The following is a 27,500-nucleotide window of genomic DNA, read 5'->3' as shown; positions in this document are numbered from 1 at the left end:
CCTCAGCGTGACAATCCCCCTAATTGTGATGGCAGCATCTTGACTGGTACAATACAACTGAGACCTGTAGGACATGTTAGCCAGTCAATCAGCTTGATGCATGGTTAAGTACCGCTGAAGTAATTGCACCCAAATTCACAGGGTTGTTTAAATATAGTTTCATTAAAACATGCAGCAAAAGAAAAACACATGCAGGAAGCTTCTTTTAACACCAACAGTCCATTGTTTCTGCTGTCACACTACAAAAGGACAAAATGGGCTGGTCTGATTTGGCTTAAATTTTCCATCTGACAGAAAACCTGACTGCAATAATAAAAACAGGAAGACATTCATTTACTCCATACCAGCTGCTAGTTTAAGCTTTTAAATGAGTTCCAGTTTCATTTCAATAATTATCATCTTCCTGTAACTTCCCAATCACGCATTTGTCATAATGCAGTCATCTTCTTGCTACAAACAGACCCTTATAATGAGGCAGTTTTTCACATTAGCAGCATAACTACATAATAAGAACATCTGCAGCTCTTTTCTAACAGACACGATAGACCCTGCAATTAAAACTCAACTGTCACTAAAAGTACTAAACTTGACGCAGAGGCACACTCACTTCCAGCCTAGACATTAGGCTTCAACCTTTATGAAAGAACAGGTTGTAATGTGTAAAAATTAAATAAAGTAAAATTAAATTGCTCAATACAGATATATTCCTCTAGAGGGTGGTAGTGATTTCAGTGACAAACTGCTATTTGCTGACAAGTGGTTTACACATTAACCACCTGAATCCAAGGGGAAAAATGCCAATAGCAATTATATCACCTTGAGGTTATTAAATGTCCTACTGATGAATAACTAGGTGAACTTGACCAGGTGATAAAGACTGCTGTGAACAGATGATTGTGCAGCTGAGGGATATGTCTAAGTCCTGCTGTTTTACCATAGTGCTTGGCTTTCAGAGGAATGCTCAAAAAAGGTTAGTTCTTTTAAAGCTAGGCCTATAAAACAAAACCAATATTTAGTTCCCCGCTGAATATTTTACCACCGTTTCAGAGCTGCATTTTTTTTTAAATCATTCAAGCTTAAAACATTGCACAAGGTCCACAAAAGCCTAGTTTTCTTTGGGCTTCGAAATGGTGCTAAGTTCCCCACTTTATCATCAACCGAACCGTCTCCAGCAACTCCATTTCATGTATGAGAAATTCAGATGCTCGGAAATTAAAATTTCAAAGATCTCCTGCGAAAAAAAAATCAATGGGAGGGGATCAATGCTCATAGAAATTTCATGAACTTTGAACCGATGCGGGCATGATGATGAGGACAGAGCTGGAATTTCTGGGCACTGATTGTTCCTCATACAGATGAAACACTGCCTGTGGGGCTGAAGGGAGGTATAAATTCGAGATCAGCTTGAGCCACATTTTTTGTTTCAACAAACTGATAATGTTTTGTGTTTATATAGAGTTCTTAAGCTGGGGGAGAGCGGAAAAAAACATCTGAAGTCATCTACTGTATAGACTACTTCTGAAAACACCTAACACTTTGCACATTAACAGAGAGAAGAAATGAAATTGGTTCCCTCTGCAGCTGATCGCAGGTGCAAATTAATATTGTAAAATGAAGATCAATACATGGACAGGGCAAAATCAATAGGAGCTAAATTATTGCTGCATTTTTCTCCTCATTCAAGATGAGTTGTGTTTTCCTCTCAAAGTCAATACTTTGCAGCTTTTCTCATTAATTTCTCAATAAATTTGGCAATGAATTTCAATCACAGAACTTGGCAGGGTGAGCCAAGCATTGTGAAATGCATAGGAAGCACAAAGCCATGGTGGGTTGACTGCATCATTCATCTAGAAGCAGCCTTGCCTGTTGGAGCAGTGCTAATATCCTTTCCCCCTACTACAGCCCACATGTTCAGGTATTTGTTAAAAAACATCAAAAAAAAAAGGGGGGAGAAAGGATTCTGGTGAGCTCTTTCTTTCTAACAGCCCTGCAATGGTTTTGCTCATCAGGATTCCCAGATGTTTCAAACACTAACCAGCAGTTGTTCTGCAGTACTGGCTGATTTGCCATAAATTGCAAAGGGAAAAAGTACATGCTCAATTGCAGCCACTTGTTCCAATTACAGACACTGAATTCACAGGTCACTTAATAATTACATTCGATCAGATAATGGCAAGGAATTTTCCTCAAAGTGCACACACTGACAGTGGGAAAACTGCCATGTTAGCTTATAATTGGAAGACGGGAACTACCTTTTCTATAACCCTGACATTGTCCCCAGGCATTCATATAGGCAGTCTAACTGGGCCTATCACAGAGGGATTGTCTTCCCACTCGAGAGTACCTGACAGTAAATAATAGTACTGATATGTGACACTAGCCACAGAGAAGGGACATCTCATTGTCTTCTGTATAAAAAATGCCCCTGCTGACAACTATTGGATTGCATTCAAACAATTCTGTTTACATACCTTGAAGAATGCCTTTGATTTTAGCTTTTATAGTTATACTAAAACTACAGCTACCAAACCCAGCCCTGGGGTTAAAGAATACTATGAGGAATTGCTGTATCAGTTGGACTGGGATTAGAGAGTACAATATGTCCTTAGTTAAAGGGACAGATGTAAGAATTCTGGCATTTGGATAAGTTTATGGCTTCTTGGAGCCAGGCACTTGAAGAGCACACAACAGTTCATTCTAATTTCTTAAGACAGTTTGCACAATGGAAATTTTCATCAGTTGGAAATTGAAGCCATCACACTAAAGTGATTTTTTTCTCTTTCTAAGTAACAGCATTTTAAGCTCTTTTCCAAAAAAATGTTATCAACTCTCAATCACCTCCCCCGTGACTGAGAAGGAAATACTCCAGACATTTATTTCCTCCCGGTTATCAAAATTGAGTCAACTAATCTTACAAAAAATCTTATCATGTTAATTAGTTTACTTTAGGTATAATATTTTATTAAAAATGCTGAATTAAATAAAGAGAAAGCATAAAACTTAAGGACTCTTAGATGGTTTTACAATTAATTGAAAATGTGGTCTCATGAAGATAATTTATATTTTAGTTTACATTAAGATCCTTATGTCTTTTATTATATATAGAAAGATTGATATTTTGATCTAAGAAATGGGATTAATTCCTTTGCAGTAAAATTGCATTTATGTTACAAAAACAAATAGCTACTAGGATCTTTTTTTTAGTTTAAGCAAAAGTAGGCAAAAACAAATCAACCAATTCAAAATGTAAAAAAATCAGCATTTATTGAGTGAAACCAGAATGACCCTTTTGTCCTTTTTGATGATGAATTGCTGTCTTCTCCCCGCTACATTTTGTCAGTTTTGGTGCAGCTGAGTCGATACCTTCACCTTGACGAGAAAACTTTGTGATTTATCAGTTCCTCTGCCGCCCAACATTACCACAACGTGGTTGAAGAGGGCCAATCATGACACAGAGAACAAGGTTTGGTCACAGTTGCCTGGGAAAAAAATAAAGCACCCTGTGATGATAGACAAATGTGTCTTGTTAGCAGCAGCCAAAAAGCGCTTGACTTGTACTAATAACAAAAAGGCCAAGTTGGTCACCATGGGTCTAAAGACGAAGCACCCTGTCACCGCCCGGGTTTGGAAATTAGCAAATAATGTTCCTTTTCCTTGATAAATGGGTGACAGTTCCCTCTCACCAATCATTTTTTAACATTTTGATGCATGTCTACCATCTCACCAGAGGAAGGGAAAAGTTTACCAGGTCTCAATTTTCAGATGATGAATGAAGCAGCTCTAAACGTGCGAGTTCTATGTGAAGGATCGTTCATTTAATGCAATTCTAGTAAATATGTGTCACTGATTAGGACAAATAGTCAACTTGCATAACAGCAAACAAAAAGTATGCCCTTTTTACTGTTTTCCATTCAAACAAATGTAACAGAGTAATATGAAGCAGTATTATGGCCTCAAAACCCCTTCCGTCCTCAAATGTCATCATTAACAATTACCCTTTTGGGGATGTTTTGTCTTCCCATCTTGCCTGTCAATAGGGATATTTTTAGATTTTTAAAAAACAACCACGATATGTTTCCAAAAAACCAATAAGCAGGTTTTAAAGTATCAGCTGTGAGAGCCTTTTAAAATTGCCTGATCAGCTTTAAGGGACTTGTTAGAGAGAAATGTATTGGCAGGAAGACGAGCATATCTGTCCTGCTTTGATTTTTTGCAGGGCTTGCTGACAGCTGGTACCCCCAGAACAGGCCTGATCAATGGATAACCAATACAGGTATCAGACGTGAAAGAAACTGTTTTACAGTGACAAAAGATGTGACAAGACAAGGAAGGTGAAAGAAACAATGCCCCTACATGAATGTTACCTTTGAGAGTAAGCTGAAAGCAGGATTTCTAAGGTATGATATGTAACTCTTGATGAAACAGTAACTATTTCATGCAATCTGCTGTGCTTTTGAAAATTCAATAGTTAACTCATAAATTGATTTGTTAGCAAAAATAAGGGTGAGAGAAGGTGTAGGCGGACTCCTGAAAACAATATATTTTATTTTTATTTTGAGATGCTGCACGGTAACAGGCCATCTCCAGCCCAACAAACCTGCACAACCCAATTACAACCCCTGCGACCAATTAACCTACTAACCAGTATGTCTTTGGAATATGGAAGGAAGCCAGAGCACCCTGAGAAAACCACAGGGTCACGGGAAGAACGTACAAACTTCTTACAGAACACAGAAGGAATTGAACCTAGGTCATTGGCACAGTAATAGCGTTACACTAACTGCTAACGCTATCATATAGTTATTTTCACACAGTTCTATCATTCCACTGCCAACACAAAGAACGTATTGCAACAACATCATAAATCTGGTTTTAGCTTCGAATAGTATATTTACTCATCTCTACAATTTCTTTGTCACCTTTCAGAAAAGTGCAAGATATGCACTTAACTTTGCATTTGTTGTTGAGACTTGGCTGAACTGAACGGCATTTGAATAAACACTTGGGAAGCACTTCATATATGCTGCACAGAAAATATACTTAGTGCGGTGCCTTTAGAACTGGGGGATTCAGGAAGCTTGCCAAGAAAATGAGGGTAAATGGTGATCTGAAAAAAAAAATTGTCCAAATTGTAGCCGGGCAATTTAGTGACCAGAAGTGGGATTTTGTGAATGTGCCAAGTCCCTCTTAAGTTGAGTTCAACCCAATTCTTTGCAAAAATGCTCCATCAGAGAAAACGAAGTGTGAAAGATCACTGGAGAGTAATGATTTTATAAACCTGAAATTGAATGTAAGCCTTTGTGCTGAAATGATCATTTATGCAGGAGACTAGCGAATTATTAAAAGGCTTGGGACTGGTTCCAATGTATTCAGCATTCAAGCTTTTCTGTATCTGCTCAGAACATGTTTACGATTGGCTGCCAGTATCTGTGTTTAGTTACTGGCTTCAGTCTGCTGCAAACGACACGTTGACTCCTAGTAATTTGCGATAATTTCTATAATTGAGCAAAAGAAGTTTCTAAAATGAGGGTGGGTCAACAAAACTTGTGGGTAGAAGAGGTCAGTGCTAACATCTAACAGAACTTTATTCATGACATGCAGCAGATCTATGCTTCAAGCAAAACAAACATTAATTTGCTCGAGTTCCTTTTGTTCAAAAGACAACATTTAAGAGAAAAAGCTTGCTTTCTTACAGAGCAGAACGCTTTACTGTTAAAGTGTTCTCAGCTTAAAATGTAATTTTACAAGAAAGATTTAACCGAAACCTTGTTTCAATTACGAGTGTGACAATTATAATTTGTAGTAATAAATTAATTGTGGCCAGAGCTCCAATTCATTTAATTAAAAATAAAGACAGGTATACAGCACAACCCTTTTCAAGTTGCAGTACTGGTACCTTCTTTTAATAAAAATCTACCATGATTTGGGGGAAAATATGACTTTGTACAAAAGTTTGCTTATGTTCTGTGGTGTCAGATTACTCCACTGCTTCTGATTTATTCCCAGGAGAGTGTCATGTTCATGTTGACGAAAAAAGCTGGAATCAATCAGAAACAACATGGCACAATCTGCATGAAAAGAGGTGTCCAATGGTTAAGAAATTATTTGTGAATAAATAAACAGTCACTACACAGACGTATGAATTTTTTTAAAAAATCAACTCCTTTTGTTAGTTTGACCAATTTACTGCTGAATGTAATAAAACGTATAGTTAATTTAATTTTAAACATAAGGCAATTTATATTGTATTTTACAGTCTATATGGTAATCTTCTATTAAATGGCAATTACACAAAGTGTGATTGTTAATTCTGGCACTAAGTACTAGTTGCTTGAAATTGTTAGTTCTCTCTCATTTTTGACCTTCCTACAAGAGGGGTGAGGTGTACAGGGAATAAGAAGGACTTGTGCAGAAGAACCGGACATGTCATTTGTGACTCATTCTTTTAATTCACCGTGCTAATCAACTGAACTGCTACTGTCTCCCATGGTAATTGTATCTTTATAATGACTGCAAGGAGCAGGGGGAGAAAAAGCCGCACAGATATAGTAGGATATGTTTGTTCTGTCCCTGATGAGAATCGGCACAATCCTCTTAGTATGTGTGACTAATGGTGTCCTCCACAAGCTATTCCCTGAGATTTGGCACTTTAATAGGGCTGTAGATAAGCTGCTAATGTCTTTAAGTTATACTTTCTAAAGCTGCATGCTCTCGCTTTATTATCCTGCAGCCTTGTTGCCCTATGTCCCTCCTCATGCTGAGAAGGTTAAATGCTAGAGTGGCTAGTCAGACTGCAAGCTTGGTGGGACACTGATAGAAAACAGCTGCCCTGGAGAATCACTCCCTCCTCTGCTTAAATTCACATAATTTTCATATTGTGAAATACAGTGGGACTTGGCTCAGCTTTCAATGGTGAAAGCAATTTTCAATGATTATCTCATTGTCCCCATCAATTTAGGAGCACTTCAAATCAGACAGAAGCTTCCAGGTCAGACAGGCTACGACCTCACCTCCCCTTTCTCCCTGCTGGTGTATAAGTTTCTATTTCCTTCTTTCTACCTTTAAAATTTTACATCATTGCTCACTCATTAAATCTTTGCAGGACTTCCAAGCCCTTTTTTTTAAAATTCCAACTCACCAGTGTAGACAAATCGCCCAGGAGCACCTTTGCAGAACTGTTTTGATTTGTAAGACAGGGTGACTTCTACCACTCCAGGAATGTGTCGAGGTGGGGTTTGAACTCTGATGGCGTGGGGAGTTATCAGCTAGAAGAATCATACAGTAAACAGACTTAAGGCTAAGATGACAGAGATAGAAATGATGTTTGCCAGTTGAATGTAATTATGAAAATTAATCCAAATTGGGCGCACATCTGAAAATTTGCCCTCCTCTCTCACATGCAGTTCAGAGATCTGTAGCTTGACAACATCTCTTGTAAATGATCCTTGGTTTTAGCTTGCAGGAAAAGCCATGAGGCATCATTCACATGAAAATTGTCTCCATATGTCTCCCTAAGTTCTCTCCTAGTAATTTTCTAGTGCTAATTATTCAATTGTGTTGAATGATCTGGTACAACAACATTATCCACTAGATGGCGTAAGTTGACATCAGCTGCATTTAACACAATTTGTCAGATAAATTGCTTGATATAAATACATCTTGGAAATTTGCTGAGAAAGTTTTATAGTAGCTCGCTAGAGTACATTACAACATTTTGTTATCCAAATCAGGGAAGCTTACCTCACTCCAGACCAGCATAGTGCCGAATACAACTTGCAAACCATCAAAGAAGTTATCTCCGATGATGATGACTGTGGCTCCGCCGGTGGTCCAACCCTCACTGGGACTGATAGCTTTTATACACGGAGTAGCTGCGTGCACAAAGGGAAAAGAAAAGCTTGAAAACTATCGCCGTGGTCGCAAGATCCCATCCGCAATGACAAATCTTACAAAGCAAAGTCACAAAGTGAATGATTGCTCTCCGCAGTTTAGCAAAAAAAAAGCACAGTCATATCTCAGCATGCCCATGTAGCAAAAGCAAACCATTAACTGTTTTACACTGCAAAGGCCAAGCAGCAGTTTGCTTGCACACAAGAAAAATAGCTTGATGTAGCAAATTATATGTCAGGGCAAATATGGCTATTACAAATGATTAAGCATTGCATGCATGTGGCATGTCAATTTATCTGCTTTGCTTTACAGATCTAAGCAGAGTCAATCAAAAGGTTGTTGAGGGAGATGGAAGAGCAAACGCTCGGAATTTCGATTCCTCATAAGCAGCTAATTGGGTTGGGTTTTTCATCCGCGAACTTTGCCTTTGGTTCAAAACTTCATTTTCCCCTGTCATTCTGTAATTACTACTTTTCACTTTTCATCACCAAAAATCAAAAGTGCTATATTAATACTTCTGTCAAAGGTACACATTTTACATCTAATATTGTTTGTCGACATGAATCCCTGAGCCATTTACTTGACCTCTCTTTGTCTCTAGAGTCCTCACATTTGCATGAGTTATTACAAGTGGTGCAGACTTAGCACAGGAGGCAGCAGCTAGCACCAGTCAATCCCGGCTCACAGCAACCACTGAACTGCAGCAATGCTCAGGCTGAAGGCTGCACTGCCTCCGAGTGAATCGCTTTGTTCTTTACTTTGATCAGGCCTTCTTTACATGGTGTTGACAGACCTTTTTCATCGGCTTTGATGGTCTTTTGTATGCTGACTTTCATGCAAAGGAGTAAACACTGAGATGTACACTTTCCCTATGACAAGCAAATCTTGCTGCTGCAATTTTTACCTGTAGGGGTTGGCTTGTAAGTGTCACATGTGGATTGTCCTCAAATTAACCTAAATACCATTGAAACATTTTTAAAGCAACTGCTTTCACAGTTGGTTAAGTCGTGATCATTTCCAATAAAAAAAAAGCACAGTGGGTCTGTTATTTCTGACGTGATTACTAAATTTTAGCATTAAAATTCAGTTGTCAACTGCTTGGTATCCTCCACCATGGCTACACCAAACATTATTATGTTCTCCTCTCACATTATTTAATAGCTCAGAGGCTATTTTGATTTATTAACAAATATAAAATATAATTAATGAAATGTTATGGTACTCTGTGGATACTCATTACAACAATTTGTATTTTAAATCAAATTTTGTTTTATGAGTTGTCCACTTGGTTGCTGCTAATCAGTTCAAGCAGCCATTGTTAATAGCTAGTAGCTATTGTTGTGTAGTATACTTAAGACATGCCACCTTTCTTTATTTGCTTTTATGTTGGACTAGTGGAGGTTATATTTGCTGATTCCACGTGCATCTCCCTCTGCAACAGAGGATCTGAGCACACACTGAGAGCCTGCCCTTAACTATTGCTGTTGACTTCATGCTAATAAGTTCATACAAATTTTCATTTCTAAGGCTTCCAAGTGACATTTGCTTTTCTTAATTGCACAGAGATCGTTTGAAAAGGATCAGCTCTCTAAAGACTGACAAGTCTCCTCAAAGGGAGTGACCTTCATCAGCACAGCCAATTATGGCAAATAATTCACACAAAAAATTACAGTAAACAAATTTACTTTGGAGGTGAGAGAAGAAAAGAATATAGGATTTGCTGCGTGCACAAGAGGCTGCTGTCTGGCAGCTGTGGCCTGACAAGCTCGCACATCACCGAGGAATTTGCAATGCTTCTCAGCAGAGAACATGGGTCTAGCTCCGCCTGTGCCTTGAGCCATTTTCCTTCTGCCTGTATTTGCATACATTTCAATGCACATACAGAGAAGGAACATGTGTTCAATAGGAACCATGGCAAAATGAATTACACAGACAGTGTTAGAGATCTAATGATATACATGCACAATGCACTCAAGCAGATGATAGAAATTGGAAAGAGCAGATGAAGACAGCAGCAGAAGAACAGCAAATCTGTGCTTTTCCTTCCTTCTGTTCATTGGATAAAGTTGAGGCATTCATTGAAACTATACTTCACGTTTTACAGTGCATGATAGGTTAAAAGCTGCTTCTCAGCACGAGCCAAAACAGACATGGCTTAATGCATATCTCTGGTTATGTGCAAATGAGCTTTTCATTATAACTGTTACATTTAATTATACACTTACTATCAATGCATATTGGCTTCCTATTTTCAGAGTTTTCAGTACTTACTACATAACATATTATTTAAATGCTTTAAATGTTACTATAATGTGACCACTAGGTAGATGTATTCCCCCTAAGTCAAAGAAACAACTTATTTTTTATAGCTGGAATTAAGATGTTCTTCAGAAAACACCCAATTTCACACAGGATATTCTTTCCATCTTTTCTCTATCAGAGCATTACTTTAATAAGAAAGTTTCTAAAGGTTTTCCCTCCATTTTCACATTTACAGTCTTCTATTTTTCTAGTTGTCCTGAACCATGAACTTACCGGGAGTAGAATGTGTGGGGGAAAGACCCATTCCCAAATTGTTAGTTGTTGCTAGGTTTAGAATAAGCTTAAATTAACGTGACCATCGTCACTCAACACAGCTAAAGTGGTCTCTGGATTATCCCAGTTTGAGGAATCGTGGAGGAGATTTTCTATTTGGCAGCTCCATGATACAGATGACTTCCAAATTATTTAAAAACAAATCGCTTTCCGCTCAAAAATTACCTTAACACACTGCACAATAAAAAAAATGGAACAAAATTTTGCTTTGTGTACTTCTACCTACAAAATCTACAGCTTTCCAATTACTTTCAACACCCCAGCTGAACGTAAAACCCAATGGAGGTGCTTGCACCATTACCACCTCATTTCCACAGCACAGCGGTACACACCTGTGCCAAGACCAGGTGTGGCAACAGCCATTCCATGTGATTGTGCAAAGCCACATGAAGGAGCAGGGGTGCTAGTGACTTGTACGAACTAAGTCATTGAATTTTTAAAAGTCAGAATTTTCTACAAGTAAATTGCCATCCAAATCTACTTAAATTTATCTGTGCTCTCTTCAGAGAGTTTTCAAAATAGTCATATCAAAATTTACTTCCGCAGCTACGGAAGTGCCTCAGCTAATTCCTGTCAATGGAGCAGCAAGGTTTGATATTAAAACTAACAAACAACCTAAAATGCAACGACGGTGACTTTTGAAAAAAAATGTAAATTACTTTTGGTGTTTAATACTTTCTAATTTCCTATGGATCTGCCAATGAAACCTTCGCCTACGCAACTTTTCTTACCATAAATTATTTCTCTGGAGAATTATAACAGCATTTGTCACCTTTCTTTGAATTTACAATAATAAAGCATTCAAACAAGCCTAATCTTGCCTTGCGAAGATTTCTTTGTTCTGCGTACTAAAATGTCTTGTAATTGTGCTTGGGATGTCCAGATGGCTGGTTGATACTCCAGCTGATAGGATTATACCTTTTACCTCTCCTAAGGCCATCTGTTCCTTTAACTCAGTAAAACCCTGCAGCCTGCATTGAGTTGTCTTTATTGCATAAACCTAACAGCATTACAGGCACTTGGCATGCAAATCACTAGAGTGCTGCAGGCCTCATATTGGTTGTGGGCGAAGGGGGGGTTGCTGCGGGGGTGAGGGTGGTGGGGGGTGGTTGGGAATTGAAAAGCTGAATACTGAGTTGAGGTAGAGTCATTTACAAAAATCGGCGACAAAAGAAGATTAAAATTTGATTCTCCACAATGCTTGAAGGTACGTTCATTGTTTGGCCGCCCACTCCCTTCACCACTGCCACCACCACACCCCACTCAACAACTGTAGATGCAAGCTCGGAAGAAGTCAATGGCAGCCTTGCATAGCTGCGGCAACAACACCAGCAGCAGGGGGAATTAGTTCTCTTGGAAACGGGCTGTGAGTGTGTATATACTGCTGGTGAATATTAGATGATTGGATAATGAGGTGTTAGCGAAGAGAAGCTGGACTCAGACGCACGTATCTGCAGTTTTCACAGAGCACTTCCTGATTTTGAAAAAAAAGTGTTGCTAATTCAAAGCATACAGCCTTCTTCAAGCAGAAAATATTCAGCCATGTGTAGGTATGGAATTACATTTTATAACTGAATATCCTACTTTAAATTGGGTCATTCATTCAATTTTTGTTTAGCAAACCACCCAGGGATTGGTATGAGGTGAAATTTAGTGATTCCCTCATTTGGCAGTTTATTGGCCTAGAAGTTAACTGGATAGATTTAAATTATAATTCCAAGATCTATGCTTATTATTGGCCACTTAAATTTGTATAAAGAAATGTGTGACTAGAATCAGTAAGTAAGAATCATGAAATGTTTTAAAATTCACACTACACCATTATCTTAGGAAAAGATAGTGATTCCCTATATTATTTTTTCAAGATCCGGTTACGGAGATTTTACTTTCTACAATAGTTAAGGTTTTACTTTACTTGCAGAGTTACTGTTGTGATTTCATCAGATGACCTAGGATCAGGGCAGTTGCATAGTTATTTAAACCTATATAAAAGAAACCGGTTCAGTCTCTGGAAAAGAATGTGTATAGAATTCAGTTTTTTTTAAGTTGAGTGTCTCATTAGTATTCAGTTGCTAGGCAAAACACGCACCTACTTCAGTGGATACAGAGCAGATAAACAATACGTCATAAGATATAATTGCCTAGAAATTCATCTCTAGTTAAACACACTACACAGTGAAGACAACGTATTGTATCCTGCCCCAGCAGAATTTTAGATACAAACTGATGCAGCAGGGTTGGTACGACCAGCAGATGAATTTTGAGGCAAATAATTTAATGTATTTGTGTTTCAAAGTAAGCTTTGAAAAAATACTGATAATAGATGCAGGAATTTACTTTAGGCCTGTTCTTTAAACCATGATAGAAAAAGTCTGGATGAATTCACTTTAATGCATCAGTAAGTTATCTGTTCCTAATTTTTTTTTAAAACAAACTTTCTTCCCTTTGCCTTTGGACTCCAAACTGTGATCTTCTTAAGCACTGGCATAAGTTATAGCTAGGCTGGAAGCTCTCTGACACCATTCCTCCCATGGAAAGCATCAGGCCCAGTTGGAGTACCTGGCCAATAACTAAAGCCCCGTGCTGATCAACTGGCTGGAGTGCTCACTGATATCTTTAACCTCTCGCTTTAACAATCTGAGGTACCCAACTGCTTCAAGCAGGCTTCAATTGTACCAGTGCCCAAGAAGAACATGACAACCTGCCTCAATGACTATCATCCAGGAGCACTTACATCCTCTGTGAGGAAGTGCTTTGAGAGGTTGGTGATGAAACATATGTACTCCCGTCTGAGAAGAGAATTGGATCCACTCCAATTTGGCTCTTCACTCAACCCTGGAATATCTGGACAATGCAATGCATACATCAGGATGCTCTTCATTGATTACAGTTCGGCATTCAATACTATCATCCCCTCAAAACTAGTCAATAAGCTTCAATACCTCCTTATGCAACTGGATCCACAATTTCTTCACCTGCAGACCCTAGCCAGTGCAGATTTGCAACATCTCCTCCACAATCACCATCAACTTGGGTGCACCACAAAGCCATGTGCTTAGCCCCCTGCTCTATTCACTTGATACGTACGACTGTAAGGCTAAGCACAGCTCCAATGCCATATTTAAGTTTACTGATGACATCGCTGCTGCTGACCGAATCAAAGGTGATGACGAATCAGCATGTGGGAAGGAGATTGAAAGTCTGGCTAACCTCTTACTCAATGTCAGCAAGACCAAGGAGATGGTTATTGATTCCAGAAGGAAAAAATCAAAGGTCCATGAACGAGGCCTCATCAAGGGATCAGAAGTGGAGAGGGTTAGCAGCTTTAAATTCCTCGGTGTTATCATTTCAGGAGAACTGTCCTGGATCCAGCACACAAGTGCCACTATGAAGAAAGGAAGGCACTGCCTCTACTTTCTTAGAAATTTGCAAAGATTCAGTATGTCATCTAAAACTTTGAGAAACTTTTATAGATGTATGATGGAGGACATATTGGCTAGCTGCATCACAGGCTGGTACGGAATCACCAATGCCCTTGAACAGAAAATCCTCCAGAAAGTAGTGGATATGGCCCAGTCCATCACACTCCCCACTACTGAACATATCTATTTGGAGTGTTGTCACAGGAAAGCAGCATCCCTCAAAGAGAACCTTAACACCCACATCATGCTCTCTTCTCACTGCCTCCATCAGATAGGAAACACAGGAACCTCAGGACCCACACCACCAGGTTCAGGAACAGTTATTATCCCTCAACCATCAGGCTCTTGAACCAAAAGGGATAACTTCACTCACCTCATCACTGAAATGTTCCTACAACCTATGCAGTTACTTTCAAGGACTCTTAATCTCATGTTCTCAATTATGTATTTATTTATATTATTTATTTATCTGTTGCCTTTTACACATTGGTTGTTTATCCGTCCCGTTGGGTACAGTCTTTCATTGATTCTATTGTGTTTCTTGAATGCCCACAAGAAAATGAATCTCAGGGTTGTATGCAGTGACATATCCGTACTTTGATAATAAATTTACTTTGAATTCTCTAGGCTCAAGCAGGGTACATTAGCAGTTTATTTGGCCACTTAAGAATTACACATGCCTGAAAAGATGCACTCAGAGCAAAGATCACTTGAAAGGACAATACCACAGCAAAACCACTAATTTTTAAAACTTTCTCAACCCCAAAGATGTGCTGACCTGCAGTAGTGTCCTCATCCCTCTCCTGGTTGAGGTCAGCTCATTCTACCTCAGACTCATTGATAGTAGATGATCAGCCATGATCTCAGAATGGCGGTGCAGGCTCAAAGGGCCGAATGGTCTACTTCTGGTCTATTGTCTATTGTCTTGTAGTCTGTATGGCTTAGACTGAGGTGGGCAAATTGATTTCTCTGGGAAACCCTTGATTTTGCACATCAGACTTTGAGATATCACAAGACCGAGTGAAACTGAACATCACTAAGCCTTTATATTTATTTTGGTGTTGTGGTTGCGAGAATTTATTTATTAATTTTTGAACACTGAACGTCAGCCTCACATGAAATGAAACATTTGGTGACATTCCAGAAAACATTACTCATCTTTTTATTATGCTTGGAAGTTTTTCGATATTTGTCTGCTCTTTTTAAATACATTTTTTCTCCTCCCCCCCCCCAAAAAGCCCACAACATTTATCAAGTTAGTTGGATAAGTACATTTTTCCCCAATCTATCATGAACTTCCTGTAACACTGCAGTTCCCAGCAAATGTACTGTGACTGGACCACGCAGAGATTCAGATATAGTTCAGCCTTGCAGATTTCAGAAACTCTTTGGATTCAAATTCATTGTGCCCTGAAGTTTTTCTGTGTTTCTCTTACACTTCATAACAAAATTACACAATATGTCAGTCAAATATAATCTGTTGGAAGAGAAGAAAATGTTTTGCACCGTATTTTTTTCTCTTTCTCATATGCAAAACACAGAGATTTCATCCATTGCAGGAGGGCCCAGCAACAGGAAACTGACCTCAACAGTAAATTCTTTACAGATTTGATCATGTACTTTTTTTTTACCATCACTCTAAGTTACAGATCCAACCTGCCAGTGAAGGAGTTCTGTGTTGCTCACCAGAGTGAGGCAGATCCCAGAGAGGAGCAAACACAAAGGCGGAAGCTGATAGCAAAACAAAATAAAGTGACCTCTTCCAAAAAAACTGATGATATGGTTTCACTGGAAAAGAATGCGACAATTAAAAGAAAAATGAAGTAGAGAAGGCTGAGAAAGCAAACAGATTGGAAGATAAAGTGAAAGACAGTGTTGAACTAACTAGTTGGGGGATATTCATTGACTAATGGTATGAAAAAATGTATTGATAGGAAACACAACTTGAAGGCTGTATTACCGAAAGAATAGGAATGTAAAATTTAATGGGAAAAAATGCTTCTGCAAATCATAAGACAATGTAAAATGTGTGTGCCTACCATTTTCCAGATAAGAAGGGGCCGTACCTTCTGAAGGGTCAAGGCGACGAGCTCGCCTTCCATGCTTAGAATTGTTGTGTACAAACATGTTGTCTGAGACAGCCAGCACATGGCCATCAACATTAACTGTTGTCGATATAACAACCTGGAAATAAAGAACGCAGCAGTTAGGAAAAGTTACAGTATTGTGCAAAAAAAAGACTGCAAAAGTGCTGACACCTTAATGAGCTGAAAAGAAATACAAGGGCCTTATTTTACAGTTAAATTAAACTGTCTTTGCTCAGAGTGTGGAGTGGTGCCAGAATAAAGATGCTCCTTTCAAGAACAGTTTATGTAGTCGCTATAAATACCTGTCATTCATGCAGGCTCTGTAAAAGCTTTCTCTTATAATTGTGTCTCTTAAAAACCTGCCACACTAATTACAATTTAATCTGCCTATTACGTTAACAAATGAAAGCAATTCATGGGAATATTCTACTCACCATTATCAGGCCCTAAAACACCCCTCAAGCTACTCATTTAAATAGTTGCTGTTTTCATTGATCTATTGATATATTGATTAACTAGTTTATCTAATTAGAATTACCTCACTTGAGAATGAGTTCACATGAAAGGAGGCAGGGATTCTGAAATTACCACAAACTCTTTAATAAATCAGTAGGCTTTCCTGCTTTCTCTTGGTAAATTATCCTAGGTCAATTTTCCACTTGTATTTAATCACTAATAATGAACTTTTTGCATCTGAAAAGAAAGGGTTGAATATGAATAGTGAAAGTGTTTTCAATCAGTGTAAAATAAGCCTCCCTCAAGTTCATTTTGATGGTGATTGGTCTTGGTATGTCAATGGAATTTCCTCTTTTGAGTGAAAGAGTTTCATTCTGCACCCAGGTTCAGGGACTGGCCATTGGCTAGATGATGGATAGAGACTTCGCTGGCTTCCAGCTGCTTCTTAGCAGTAATAGAAGGGAGAGCACACAAAATGCATAACCCTCTTTTAAATGTTGGAATCTACTTTTGTGAAATTTATTTTGGAATTGACTTAAAATTTGCAATAAATAGCCTTGTGGAAAGATTCTTTTCTCCTCTACAAACTGTTTTACTTGTATATAATTGATATCATAAACTCTGAAATACAAAGATTTTTATAATTACCATAACATATCATTTTAAAACTACATGTCAAAACGTGCCCGTAAATGTGGAATTGCCATGCGATGTGCTGGTAAGAACATCCAGTTCTAACCACCTAAATGAGATGAACTCCAAATTTTTGAATCAGCGCTCTCAAGCAATAAAGCGTGGACATTGTATCAGGGTCAAACTTCTGAACCTGGGGTTGGCATGGAATAAGCACTGGCAGAGTAAATAACTTAGCAGAGTAAATAATGATTGCATTATGGGATGGAGCTGTTGCTGACAGGAGTTATGTAAATCAATGTGCACAAGCACGTTTTTTATATAGTTGTGATTCTTGGAAGGTTTTTAAAAAAATACTTTATAATTCATGGATTTACTTCGGACATAAAATAACACTTCTCCTGACCTCATCAATGTGCCAATATGGCCACACTGAATAGTGTTTGGTGTCTCTTCAAATAATAAGACAAATGTTTAGTAATAACATTATCCCAAAATGAAATTCATTGTCTGAATATGTAGTCACTAAAAGCACGAATAGCATAATGAAATGCATCATTTTTTCCCCCTTCTACATTGTGTTGTGATGTAGAAAGATTTGGTTTCAGACAGCGATTGATCTCGTACAGCAGTGAAAAGATTGGAATGCAAGGTATGAACGTCATACCAGAGAATGAACCCCAACCTCTTACTGATATGTCACATTATGTTGATTGTTTACTGAGGAAAAGTGTTGAGCATAAGGCAAGGAATAAAACTTTCCTTCGCACTCCTGCAGTGCACCTGAAGAAAAGTGTGGAGGCAGTGAGATCAGTAAAATGAGTTGCCTGGGATTTGACACTGCATTAAATCCAGTTAAACCTTTTGAGAAGCAGGGAGATTAGCTGAAGAGACCCAAGAAAGTCCTTCTAGTGACTAGTGCCTCCACTGTCGACCACAAGATCACTGGTGACTGATGCTTCTTTTAGTTATCAGTGAGACAAAGAGGACATTTCCACTCATTCTAGGTTTGACCTTCTGCACCACATCAATGGATCAATATCACCAATGCCACATATCTGAGATGCATGAAAAATGGAAAGGCTACTATATTTTTGCAGTGAGAATTTTCCCCCCTGTAATAAAATCCTTCTGCCCAATCTTCTCAGCTAATATAGTTGGTTATTCTTCAAGGTGGGTGCCTTCAATTTTTCATTAACCACAGACATGTTTCTCAAAATTATAATCAGATAACACAATTCACAGATTACTACTAGTTATTAAGAAAATACGGTAGACTCCGGCATATTTAGTAGACTACTGAAAATGCAGTTAAACCTTTCTACTCTGGAAACAATTTTCATTTTCACATTAGGTCTGTTAACCACAGTGCTTTTTAGGATATATTACACTGGTCCTCAATTAAGATAAATGAAAACAGAAATGTGGTTAAAAATGATAATGTGCTTATTCAAACATCATTTTCTCTAAATAATTGCTTTTTCCTGTAAGAAATGTAGAAATTTGCGTTAGGTACAAAGCAGCTGTTCTCTTATTTTGTAACTATTCCATAGCTCTGAGAGAAAACAACAAAGAGACCCCCTCCCCCCTAAAAAACTAAATAGTTAAATGAATAAGTAAGGTTTATGTAAGGGGGAGAAAAAAAGATCTGCTGCAGTAATATTCATTGGGAAATCTTGACTAACTGAAAGGCAATGAGCTACATACCCACTCACAAAATGAAATTTGGCAAAATGAGATCATTTGAGTTTATATAAAGGCAAGACTTAATATCTGGGCAGAAATCCAAATTCTGATTGCAAAAAAAAATGTTCTTACATTGTTTTGGCTCTCCTGACTTTAAGTGAATAATCTGTTGCATTGCGATTCCCTGTTTTCTTCTACACTGTCCAAGAACTCAATGTTATAAATTTACCTTAAAGATTAAGGTTATGTCTATTTATTAAGTAGGAATCTGTATTAAGGGCATTATTAGTTGGACAAATGAATTTAGAATTTGTTTAAACAAGAACAAGTAATTTGAACTGAATTTAATACATTGTTTTTATTATTGAAAACTTTTCAGGAAGAATCATGTGCATTTTAAATTGAACCAGCTTGATTATTAAACACTTGAAGGGTTTAGTAAATAATTGTTACTAATTTAGAACTAACAAATTGTTTCAAATATTTTTTTTTATATGAGGAGGTGTCCAAAAGGAACAGCATTGTATGTCATGCAGGAACATACTCTGATGCAGAGTTACAGGATGTGGGTTTGTGTCTGTGATTCTCCACACAGAGTTACTGGTCTCTGCTGGGCTGTTTGGAAGGTACTAAATGGAGGTAAGGAAAATCGGCAGGTGTGTTAACCCGGGCCACTCTCCTGTACCTTCTTATAGCTGATTACACACAGTCATTGCCAGAGCCCTGCGAGCAGGTCACTTGTCCAACCTTTCAGTCAGGAAATAGTGCATGGCATGGGGCGGTCTAAAGAGGGGAGAAAATAAATAAATAAATGTGTGTAAAAAGTATGTAAACTAACTATTTAACACTAAGCAACAGATATTTCTGTCCCCAACCACCACCCCCAGCTGAAAAAAAAGCCCCAAAGAAATAAGATAAGAGGCCACTAAAAGTATACTTATTTTGATTTTATTTACCTGGAATCTGCGCATGTCTCTCGGATTTCCTGCATTCTTCAAGCAGTTCTGATTGCACTTGAGGAAAAACTTTAAGAAGAATCTAAAATTAAATACAGAACACATATTAAAAATACATGAGAAGAATGGCTGCTTTAACCAATGGATGAATAAATAAGATCATCTTAAAGAACGGAAAGCTTGCATTAGTATGCGTGGCTCACATAATTTGCTGCCTTTGTAATATACCTTTTATTATTCATTAATATATCGCTCACAGTTTCCCTTCCATGCACATCTGCCATCAACATAAGTCACTTGATATTCCACCCACCAATTTTTACTAACAAGTACCCTGCAATTAAACCAGGCAAAGTCAATACCCAGGTAAATTATACACACCTGTGGCCATGTTTCATTTTAACTACATCAGAATAGGACCTAACAAGGTGAGAGCATACAGCAAAGTTATGGGCCTGTCAAGCAATTAGGTTTCACTTCAGGGACGTACACACAGGGCAATTATGCTGCACATTACAACCTGGCTAATCTTCTGAACAAATGTCATCTGTGAGGGACTGGATGAAGACAGTTCATCAGCAAATGTTCCTCCCCTTTAACTGCCATATTTTTACATATAACAACATAACTGGATCTTTTCTACAATTTAAAATATTTCATTAGCCTCTCGAAGCATCTTTGATAAATATTGTTCACCCCTGAAATTTGATCAGAGAGTGCATCGTTCACTCTCAAGGTGTTTAAATGATATTGTATAACACAGTGCACAGTTAATTCGCTTATAAATACATGAATCAGGTCTCTGTACAGATACATTGACAACTATTATGCCATGTCATTGCCTTTCTGCAGTTGGTGCTTACTTCAAGCCTAACATACAAACTAGCTGTACCAAAACACACTAATTATTTCATATTTAGGGAATCCTGTGCAAACTCCGTCCAGATATTCCTCTGTTTTGACCTGCTTTAATAATGACACAATTAACTTGTGGAAGTAATAAATTGTCCTCTGAATTGTAACCTATGTTGAGTCAGCGCCTAGCATGCCTGTAACTTTTTTGATCTTAAACTGTCAGGCATGAATGTAGTAAGACAGCTTGGGCATAAGGTGCTGGTCTCTTAGGGGTATTGGCTGTGCAAGACATCAGGAAGTCAAAAGGTATGACTAGTCACTTGCTCTCTTACCCTTGGAACAGGAAATTCATAGGTGATATCTGACAGGCTGCAGGAATTTGTATTTCAAGCCACTGGCATGTAAAGGATGTCTGTGTTTGCGATGAAAGCAACGGGAAAAAAATTCTTTTTGTGTGACAGAAAATCTTTTGACTTCAGCACCAATAAACTCTTTATTACTGCCAAACACAGATTTGCTGATTACAGAGAGGTGATAAAAATCCCGTGTTGTCATTAGTGCATTATGCCTAATTGTGTACAGTATGTTTAAGGTTCCATCGGTTAGCCCATTATCAAAATGACCATTATGTACACTAATTCTCTGACCCTGTGTTTATTTCCCTAAAGAGTCATAATCTTTCACAGTAGGGTTTAGAGTAAATCAAGCTTGAAATATAGGCTTTATTTACTTCTACTTCTCCCTGGCTTGACAGTAGACTCCAGTTCAAGCTGATCTGCTACCCCTGCAAAACAAAGACGCCCACCAATATGGGACCGTGGATAGGGGTAACGTGCAGTCTCTTACTTTCTCTATTTTGTTTATTGGCTAATATAATCTATTTGGCAATCTCCATTCTAACTTTCAATAAATTCAATCGTTGCTTCCAATGTACCAGTTGGGAGTTTCCATTTTCTGAGTTCAATTCACTCAAGATTAACATAATATTGATTAATATCAAATTTATAATGTTCACTATTAACGTCAAATATGGGAAATATTTTAAATTGAGGTTAGAAATGGCAATCAAATGTGAAATTCAAATATGTACCAAGTAGACTTCTTATTGAAGGTTAATAAGTGCTGAATGCATCTGCTACATATCAAGAGATGCAAAGATTAGCTCATATACCTTTGCAGCCCACTGTTTACACAAATACTATCCCATAATTCCTTGATGCACTAACTGGCTTATGCCTTGTGTATGAACCATGCTAATGATATAAATAACATTAATTCAAATAGCTAAAGGTTTGGTCTTTCCGTGTCATTTTCACAGCCACTTCAATTGATGCATGTTTGAACTATGAATTGGTTCATTTATTTTTACTTTTATGAAGTTGATTAGCAAGAGCTCTTTCCTTATCTGATGAAAATCATTTTAATTGTAGTGTTAGACTCAAGTGTAATATCCATTACATTATGTGCTGTTTAAATTCTACATGGGTATTGTGTAAATTGCTCCTTTGTGAGTGTGGAAGCAATTATTACTAAACAGCACTCTTAAATGGCTGCAGAACTTTGTGGTGTTGTTCTGACTATCAGAAACAAAGCAGCCTGTTTAATTGTAACTTAATGGATTATCAACGAGTCTATGGCATTAGATGCTGGCAAACGAGAGCAGGAGAGAAAAATTAACTGCAATTATGTTTGATTAAAGCTATCCTTCTCAATAATCAGCTATCCTGACAGGCCATGAGGCTCTGGTGGGTTTCAGGATGGCAAAAGGTGTTGAGCAATATTAGGGCCAATAAAGGAGATATTAGCATAGCTAATTACAGCAGCACAAAACCTGTAAAAGGGACCTCTGTGTATTGTAATGTGTGAAATAATTGGCTGAGTCCGTTATCAATTACATGAAGAATGAATTTGGTTTGTCACTGAAAAGCTGATGAGATGCATTTCATTTGACACTGCCCCTCTCCCCAATGTTTTGATGTAACTAAGGACTTATCAGCTTTTATCAAAAGCTGCAACTTTCCAGTGGCCAAATCGCTGATAAAATTATCTTGCCAGCAAGTGTTAGGTAATTAATACAACTCATCCTCACTGCCTTCCTTGCTAGTGCTGCTTTTTGCCTATCTAAAGCCACTAATCATGTAATAATGATTTCTTTCCCTCTGGTCAAAGGAGAAATAGATTAGCTCTTTAGAAATGCAGCTGGCTTGATGTATAAACTATTTGTGCTTCATAGCACTAGTAATTGAGGGAAAAAAAGTCAAAAGTTTTCAGTATTTAGATTTTTTTTCTGTCGGTGCCCATATTAGGCAAGAGCAGAGAGTGAAAAAAGACATTCTGGGGTCCTGATCATATGAACACCTAGTAGATAAAGAATTAGTTCCAATAGCTGACATTTCTGGTAATTGGAATTTAGCAACAGCTGTGTAAAGATGCCATAAAATCAGCGACCTGATAGTATTGGTAGTCGAGAGTTTACTTTCTCAGTAGGTGGTAAAGGGAGATATTCAAGGAGACAATGCAAGCAAGAAATACACGATATACCCGTTCATCAGATAATTATGAGGATAAAATGGAGTATCAGTGAAGAGATTTTATACATGCATACAATAGCAAATGCTACTGAAGAGGCAAGTGCAAACATTTTCAGCAAGAACCTGCATACAAATTAAAGATTCATTTGCCACAGGTACATTGGAAAATCAAAACATGGAGTGAAACGCATTGTTTGCATCAATGACCCACATGGTCTGAGGCAATTTGCAAGTGTCACCATGCTTCTTTGCCAACATAGCATGGCAGTGTGGTGAATACAGTACCAGTAACCCAGGGTTCAATTCCCACCGATGCCTGTAAGAAGTCTGTATGTTCCCCCCATGACTGCATGGGTTTCCTCCCACCATCTAAAGTCGTCCTAGTTGGTAGGTTAATTGGTCATTGTAAATTGTCCTATGATTAGCGTAGGATTAAGCGAGGGGGGGGGGGTTGCTGGGCGGTGTAGCTCGAAGGGTCTATTCCAAGCTGTATCTCAATAAATTTTTTTAAAAAGCATTACCCTAACCTGTAGGGTCTTTGGAAACCAAAGCATCCCATATGATCACAGGGAGAAAGTACAAACTGCTTACAGACAGTGGTGGAAATTGAACCCAAATCACTGAATGCTGGCACTGTAAAGTGTAATGCTAATCACTATGCTACCATGCCTACCTAGATTCCTATCCTTCAAAGAAGAAACAACTTGGCAAACAAAAATCAATTCACAACCAGCTGGTTTTTTTTGAAATGCAGTCACTGTAGTTATATAGATAAATGAAGTAACCAAGTGCTCCACAATAGATCCCCAAAGCAGATAACGAATGACAGACTACATGAAGAGTTTTGATGGTGAAGAGAGGTGGTTTGCCAGGATACCAAAAGATCTGCTCAGCTAATACCATAATTCCAACTGGCAGCCAAGTGAAGAGTTTATTTACCAATTTATTTGAAGCCATGACTCCTCTGTTAATACACCACTAGAAAGTCTTTCCAGATTGTGTGCCCTTGTCTTGAGTTCATTGTGGAATTTGCAAAATGCAGAAAGGTGAATTTAAACTAGATCACAAACATGAGAAAGTCTGTAGATGCTGGAAATCCAAAGCAACAGACACAAAATGCTGGAGGAACTCAGCAGGTCAGATAGCATCTATGGAAAAGAATAAACAGTTGATGTTTCTGGATGAGACCCTTCTTCAGAACTGAGAAAGAAAAGGGAAGATTAAACTGGATGTACTGCACACAAAATAATTTACACCTGGAATAGCCTTCCAAGTAGAATATAAAATTAAAAGCAATACAGATTTGGGAAGGAAAATCCCTGTCTGACTGTCTTGATACCTTTTGAGGACACAATAGTTCAAACAGAATTCAGAAGGCTCTACATATACTTTATGTGATCCTTCTTACAATATTGCGTATGGTAGTCGGTTACATAAGGTAAAGACAATGAGAACAGATATAAAATTTACTGACAGTGGTAAGCAGTGCATGTTTAACCATTGGGCAGTAATTTCAGGATGCTGAGAGGTTTTGAATGGAGGGCCCAACAATTGGTGTTGAGACTCACAGTGTCCCAAAGTTAAAGTAATCTTTCAGAAACTTTATGGAAACTGGACAAATTTGTAGATTGTACCAAATTAGGAGTGGTCAAGTTTTATCCATTAACTTTGTCAAGGTGACTAAGGATAAAGTTAAAAATTACTTAAAGATAATTGCAGACTTGGTGCTCAAAGTGTCAAATCAGTGTGCAGCAGCAATTAGCTAAGTAAATATAACACTGAACATGTATGGCATAGGAAAGTCCAAGTCAAAGAAACTACTGATTAAACTGTATAATGCTCTAGTCAAGTCCCATTTCACAAAGGGTACATTCAAATCCTACAGGCAGAGCGGGGAAGACTGATCATTGACATCAGAATTTAAAGGAAACACCAAAGAACCCTCGGCTTTTTCAACCCCATAAAGACGCAATTAACATCTACGCATATGAAAGGTAAATGTGAAACGCAGTATTCTACTATAACAATATGAAGGTACAAGATTCAAACAAGCAAATACTGAATTATCGGGAGGTTACTCATCAGACGACAAGTAATGCATTTCTAGAAAACAGACTGGAAAACAAGAACTGTGGGATAATATCGGATCAACTAGAAGTGCAATTTTAATCCTTTATCAGTGGATAAGATCTTTACCTATTATTTAATAGTTGTGAAGACTCTGAACGCTATGAGGGTGAGTTACAGATTTCCTAAACAGACAAGCCATATGTGTTCCAGATCCATTTGACATTTGAGCATCAAAGTTCAAAGTAAATTTATTATCAAAGTACTTACATGTCACCATATACTGCCCTGAGATTCATTTTCTTGCAGGCATTCACAGTAGAATGACCGGATCTTAGTTCTGCTACTGCATAAAATTGCATAATTTCTGAGGTGAGCTGGGCTCTGGTTAATTGTCCCACTCTGAAGCTAGTTGAGCAAAAACTGAAGTTGCAAGTGCTCTGATAGAGGCAATGATTTCCATCGGATTTGCTGGCCAATGCCAGAGGGTGATTAGATACACTTCAATTTATATAATATCTCAGCACAGGTATTTGGAATACAACAAAGCACCATATGACCAAGAAATGTCACATAGTGAGGTCCCAAAATTTCCACCAATAAGAATGATGACATTAACACACAATGCTGAAAAGACTCACTTGGTCAATCAGCATCTCTGGATAGAAAAACAAAGGTTACAGTTCCAGTCATGACTGATCTGCATTGTTGGTTTTTACTTCGGATTTTCAGCATCTACAGAAACACACAGTAGCTGGAGGAACTCGGGAGTACGGACAGCATCTATCAAGGGAAATAGTTTTTTTATGCTTTGAGAGATTTGATGAAGTTGATTGAAGAAGAAGCAAGATATTGGAATTCCTGGTGCTTTTTAAAACTTAAACATCCACCTGAATCACCAAACTGGGCTTCAGCTCAGTATCTCATCCGAAAGAAAACAGCACTGAGATTATAGCAGTCTCTCAATACAACAAAATTTTAGCCAAACTCACGTCCAAGTCCAAGCATGGAACATGAAGCAACAAACTTGTTCAGTAGAATGGATTGTTACCCATCTGAAAGAAGATGACACAGGGATAGGAACTGCAAGGCCACAAATGACAAAAGTATGGAAATAATGGGGAAAGACCAAAGGGAGCAAAACTAATAAAGATTAGACTGGAATAATATTCAACTGGATAACATAACAAAACAGATATATGCCAAGTCAAAATTCACAAAAGTGCTTTCAAAATAATACAAATTTGTCCAATGGTACATTTGAATATATCCTATCACATACATCTACTAATCTGAAAGTGAACCACACTTAATTACATGATACAATATTTTTTCCAACTACATTTCAGCTAGAGGTCATGGGTTAAGGGTGAAAGGTGAAATGTTTAAGGGGAACATGAGGGGATAGTTCTTCACTCAGAGGGTGGTGTGAGTGTGGAACGAGCTGCCAGCTCAAGTGATGGATGCAGGGTTGATTTCAATATTTAAGAGTCATTTGGATAGGTACTTGGATGGGATGGGTACGGGCAGTCTGCATGGGACTAGGCAGATTAAGGCATGGACTAAATGGCCAAAGGGCCTTTTTCTATGCTGTAGTGTTCTATCACTCTAACTCTCCATGCTTAATATTTTGTCATCCGAATTTCAAACTACAGTTAAGTTTAATAATCCTACCAAATTTGATAACAATGCCCATAATTTCCTCAGTGGCAAGCCATACACTCATTACTGATTCTGGACCTACCCTCAGTGAATTTCCTTATGCCAACATGATCCCTGACTAGCCGAATCCTTGTAGGTATAGGGGAGGGCCATGTGCATCAGCCAACCTCTATCTGAGGAAGAACAGAAAACTTTGACAGCTGGCTAAGCTGAACCCCCTGGCTTAGTCACTGATCAAACTAATTAAAAACTAAGTATTTTTGACATTCAGTTACATTTAAAAAATAAAATACTTAAACTATAAAAAATATATTAAGATGTAGTACAGTGGCACATCTAGTGGAGTTGCTGCCTTATAGATCCAATGACCTAGGTTTAATTCGGACCTCCAGTGCTCTCTAAGTGGAGTTTGCAAGTTCTTCCTACAACTATGTGAATTTCCTCCAGGTGCACCAGTTTTCATCATATCTGAAAGACGTGTGGGTTACTGTTTACTGGCCACTGTAAATTGAGTGATAGAGTATGGAGCAGGGTTTATTGAAGAGACTGCAAGGAAGATTAGTAGGGGTGGCATTGCTCTGCAAGCTGAGCTAAACTTGATAGGCTGACTCACCTATTTCTATATTATAAGGAAATAATATACATTTTAAAATAAAATGC

General features: G+C 38.1%; 1 protein-coding gene across 4 annotated transcripts in view; it reads right to left on the bottom strand.

Annotated features, from left to right (window-relative positions):
• ebf3a (EBF transcription factor 3a) overlaps positions 1-27,500 on the bottom strand; it is a 124,962-nt gene that overhangs the window by 20,890 nt on the left and 76,572 nt on the right. For 2 of the 4 annotated variants that reach the window (XM_059947668.1, XM_059947670.1), the window contains exons 7-10: positions 19,726-19,807; positions 15,947-16,091; positions 7,741-7,871; positions 7,139-7,265 (exon numbers count right to left, since the gene is read on the bottom strand). In XM_059947668.1, coding sequence (XP_059803651.1) covers positions 7,139-7,265; positions 7,741-7,871; positions 15,947-16,091; positions 19,726-19,807 — 485 coding nt within the window. The remainder of the gene's footprint in view (positions 1-7,138; positions 7,266-7,740; positions 7,872-15,946; positions 16,092-19,725; positions 19,808-27,500) is intronic. The other 2 variants (XM_059947669.1, XM_059947671.1) reach the window with 1 other exon arrangement.

Source organism: Hypanus sabinus, chromosome 22 (assembly GCF_030144855.1).
Source record: "Hypanus sabinus isolate sHypSab1 chromosome 22, sHypSab1.hap1, whole genome shotgun sequence".
NCBI classification, from domain to species: Eukaryota; Metazoa; Chordata; class Chondrichthyes; order Myliobatiformes; family Dasyatidae; genus Hypanus; species Hypanus sabinus.
This window is presented reverse-complemented; position numbering and strand designations above follow the sequence as displayed.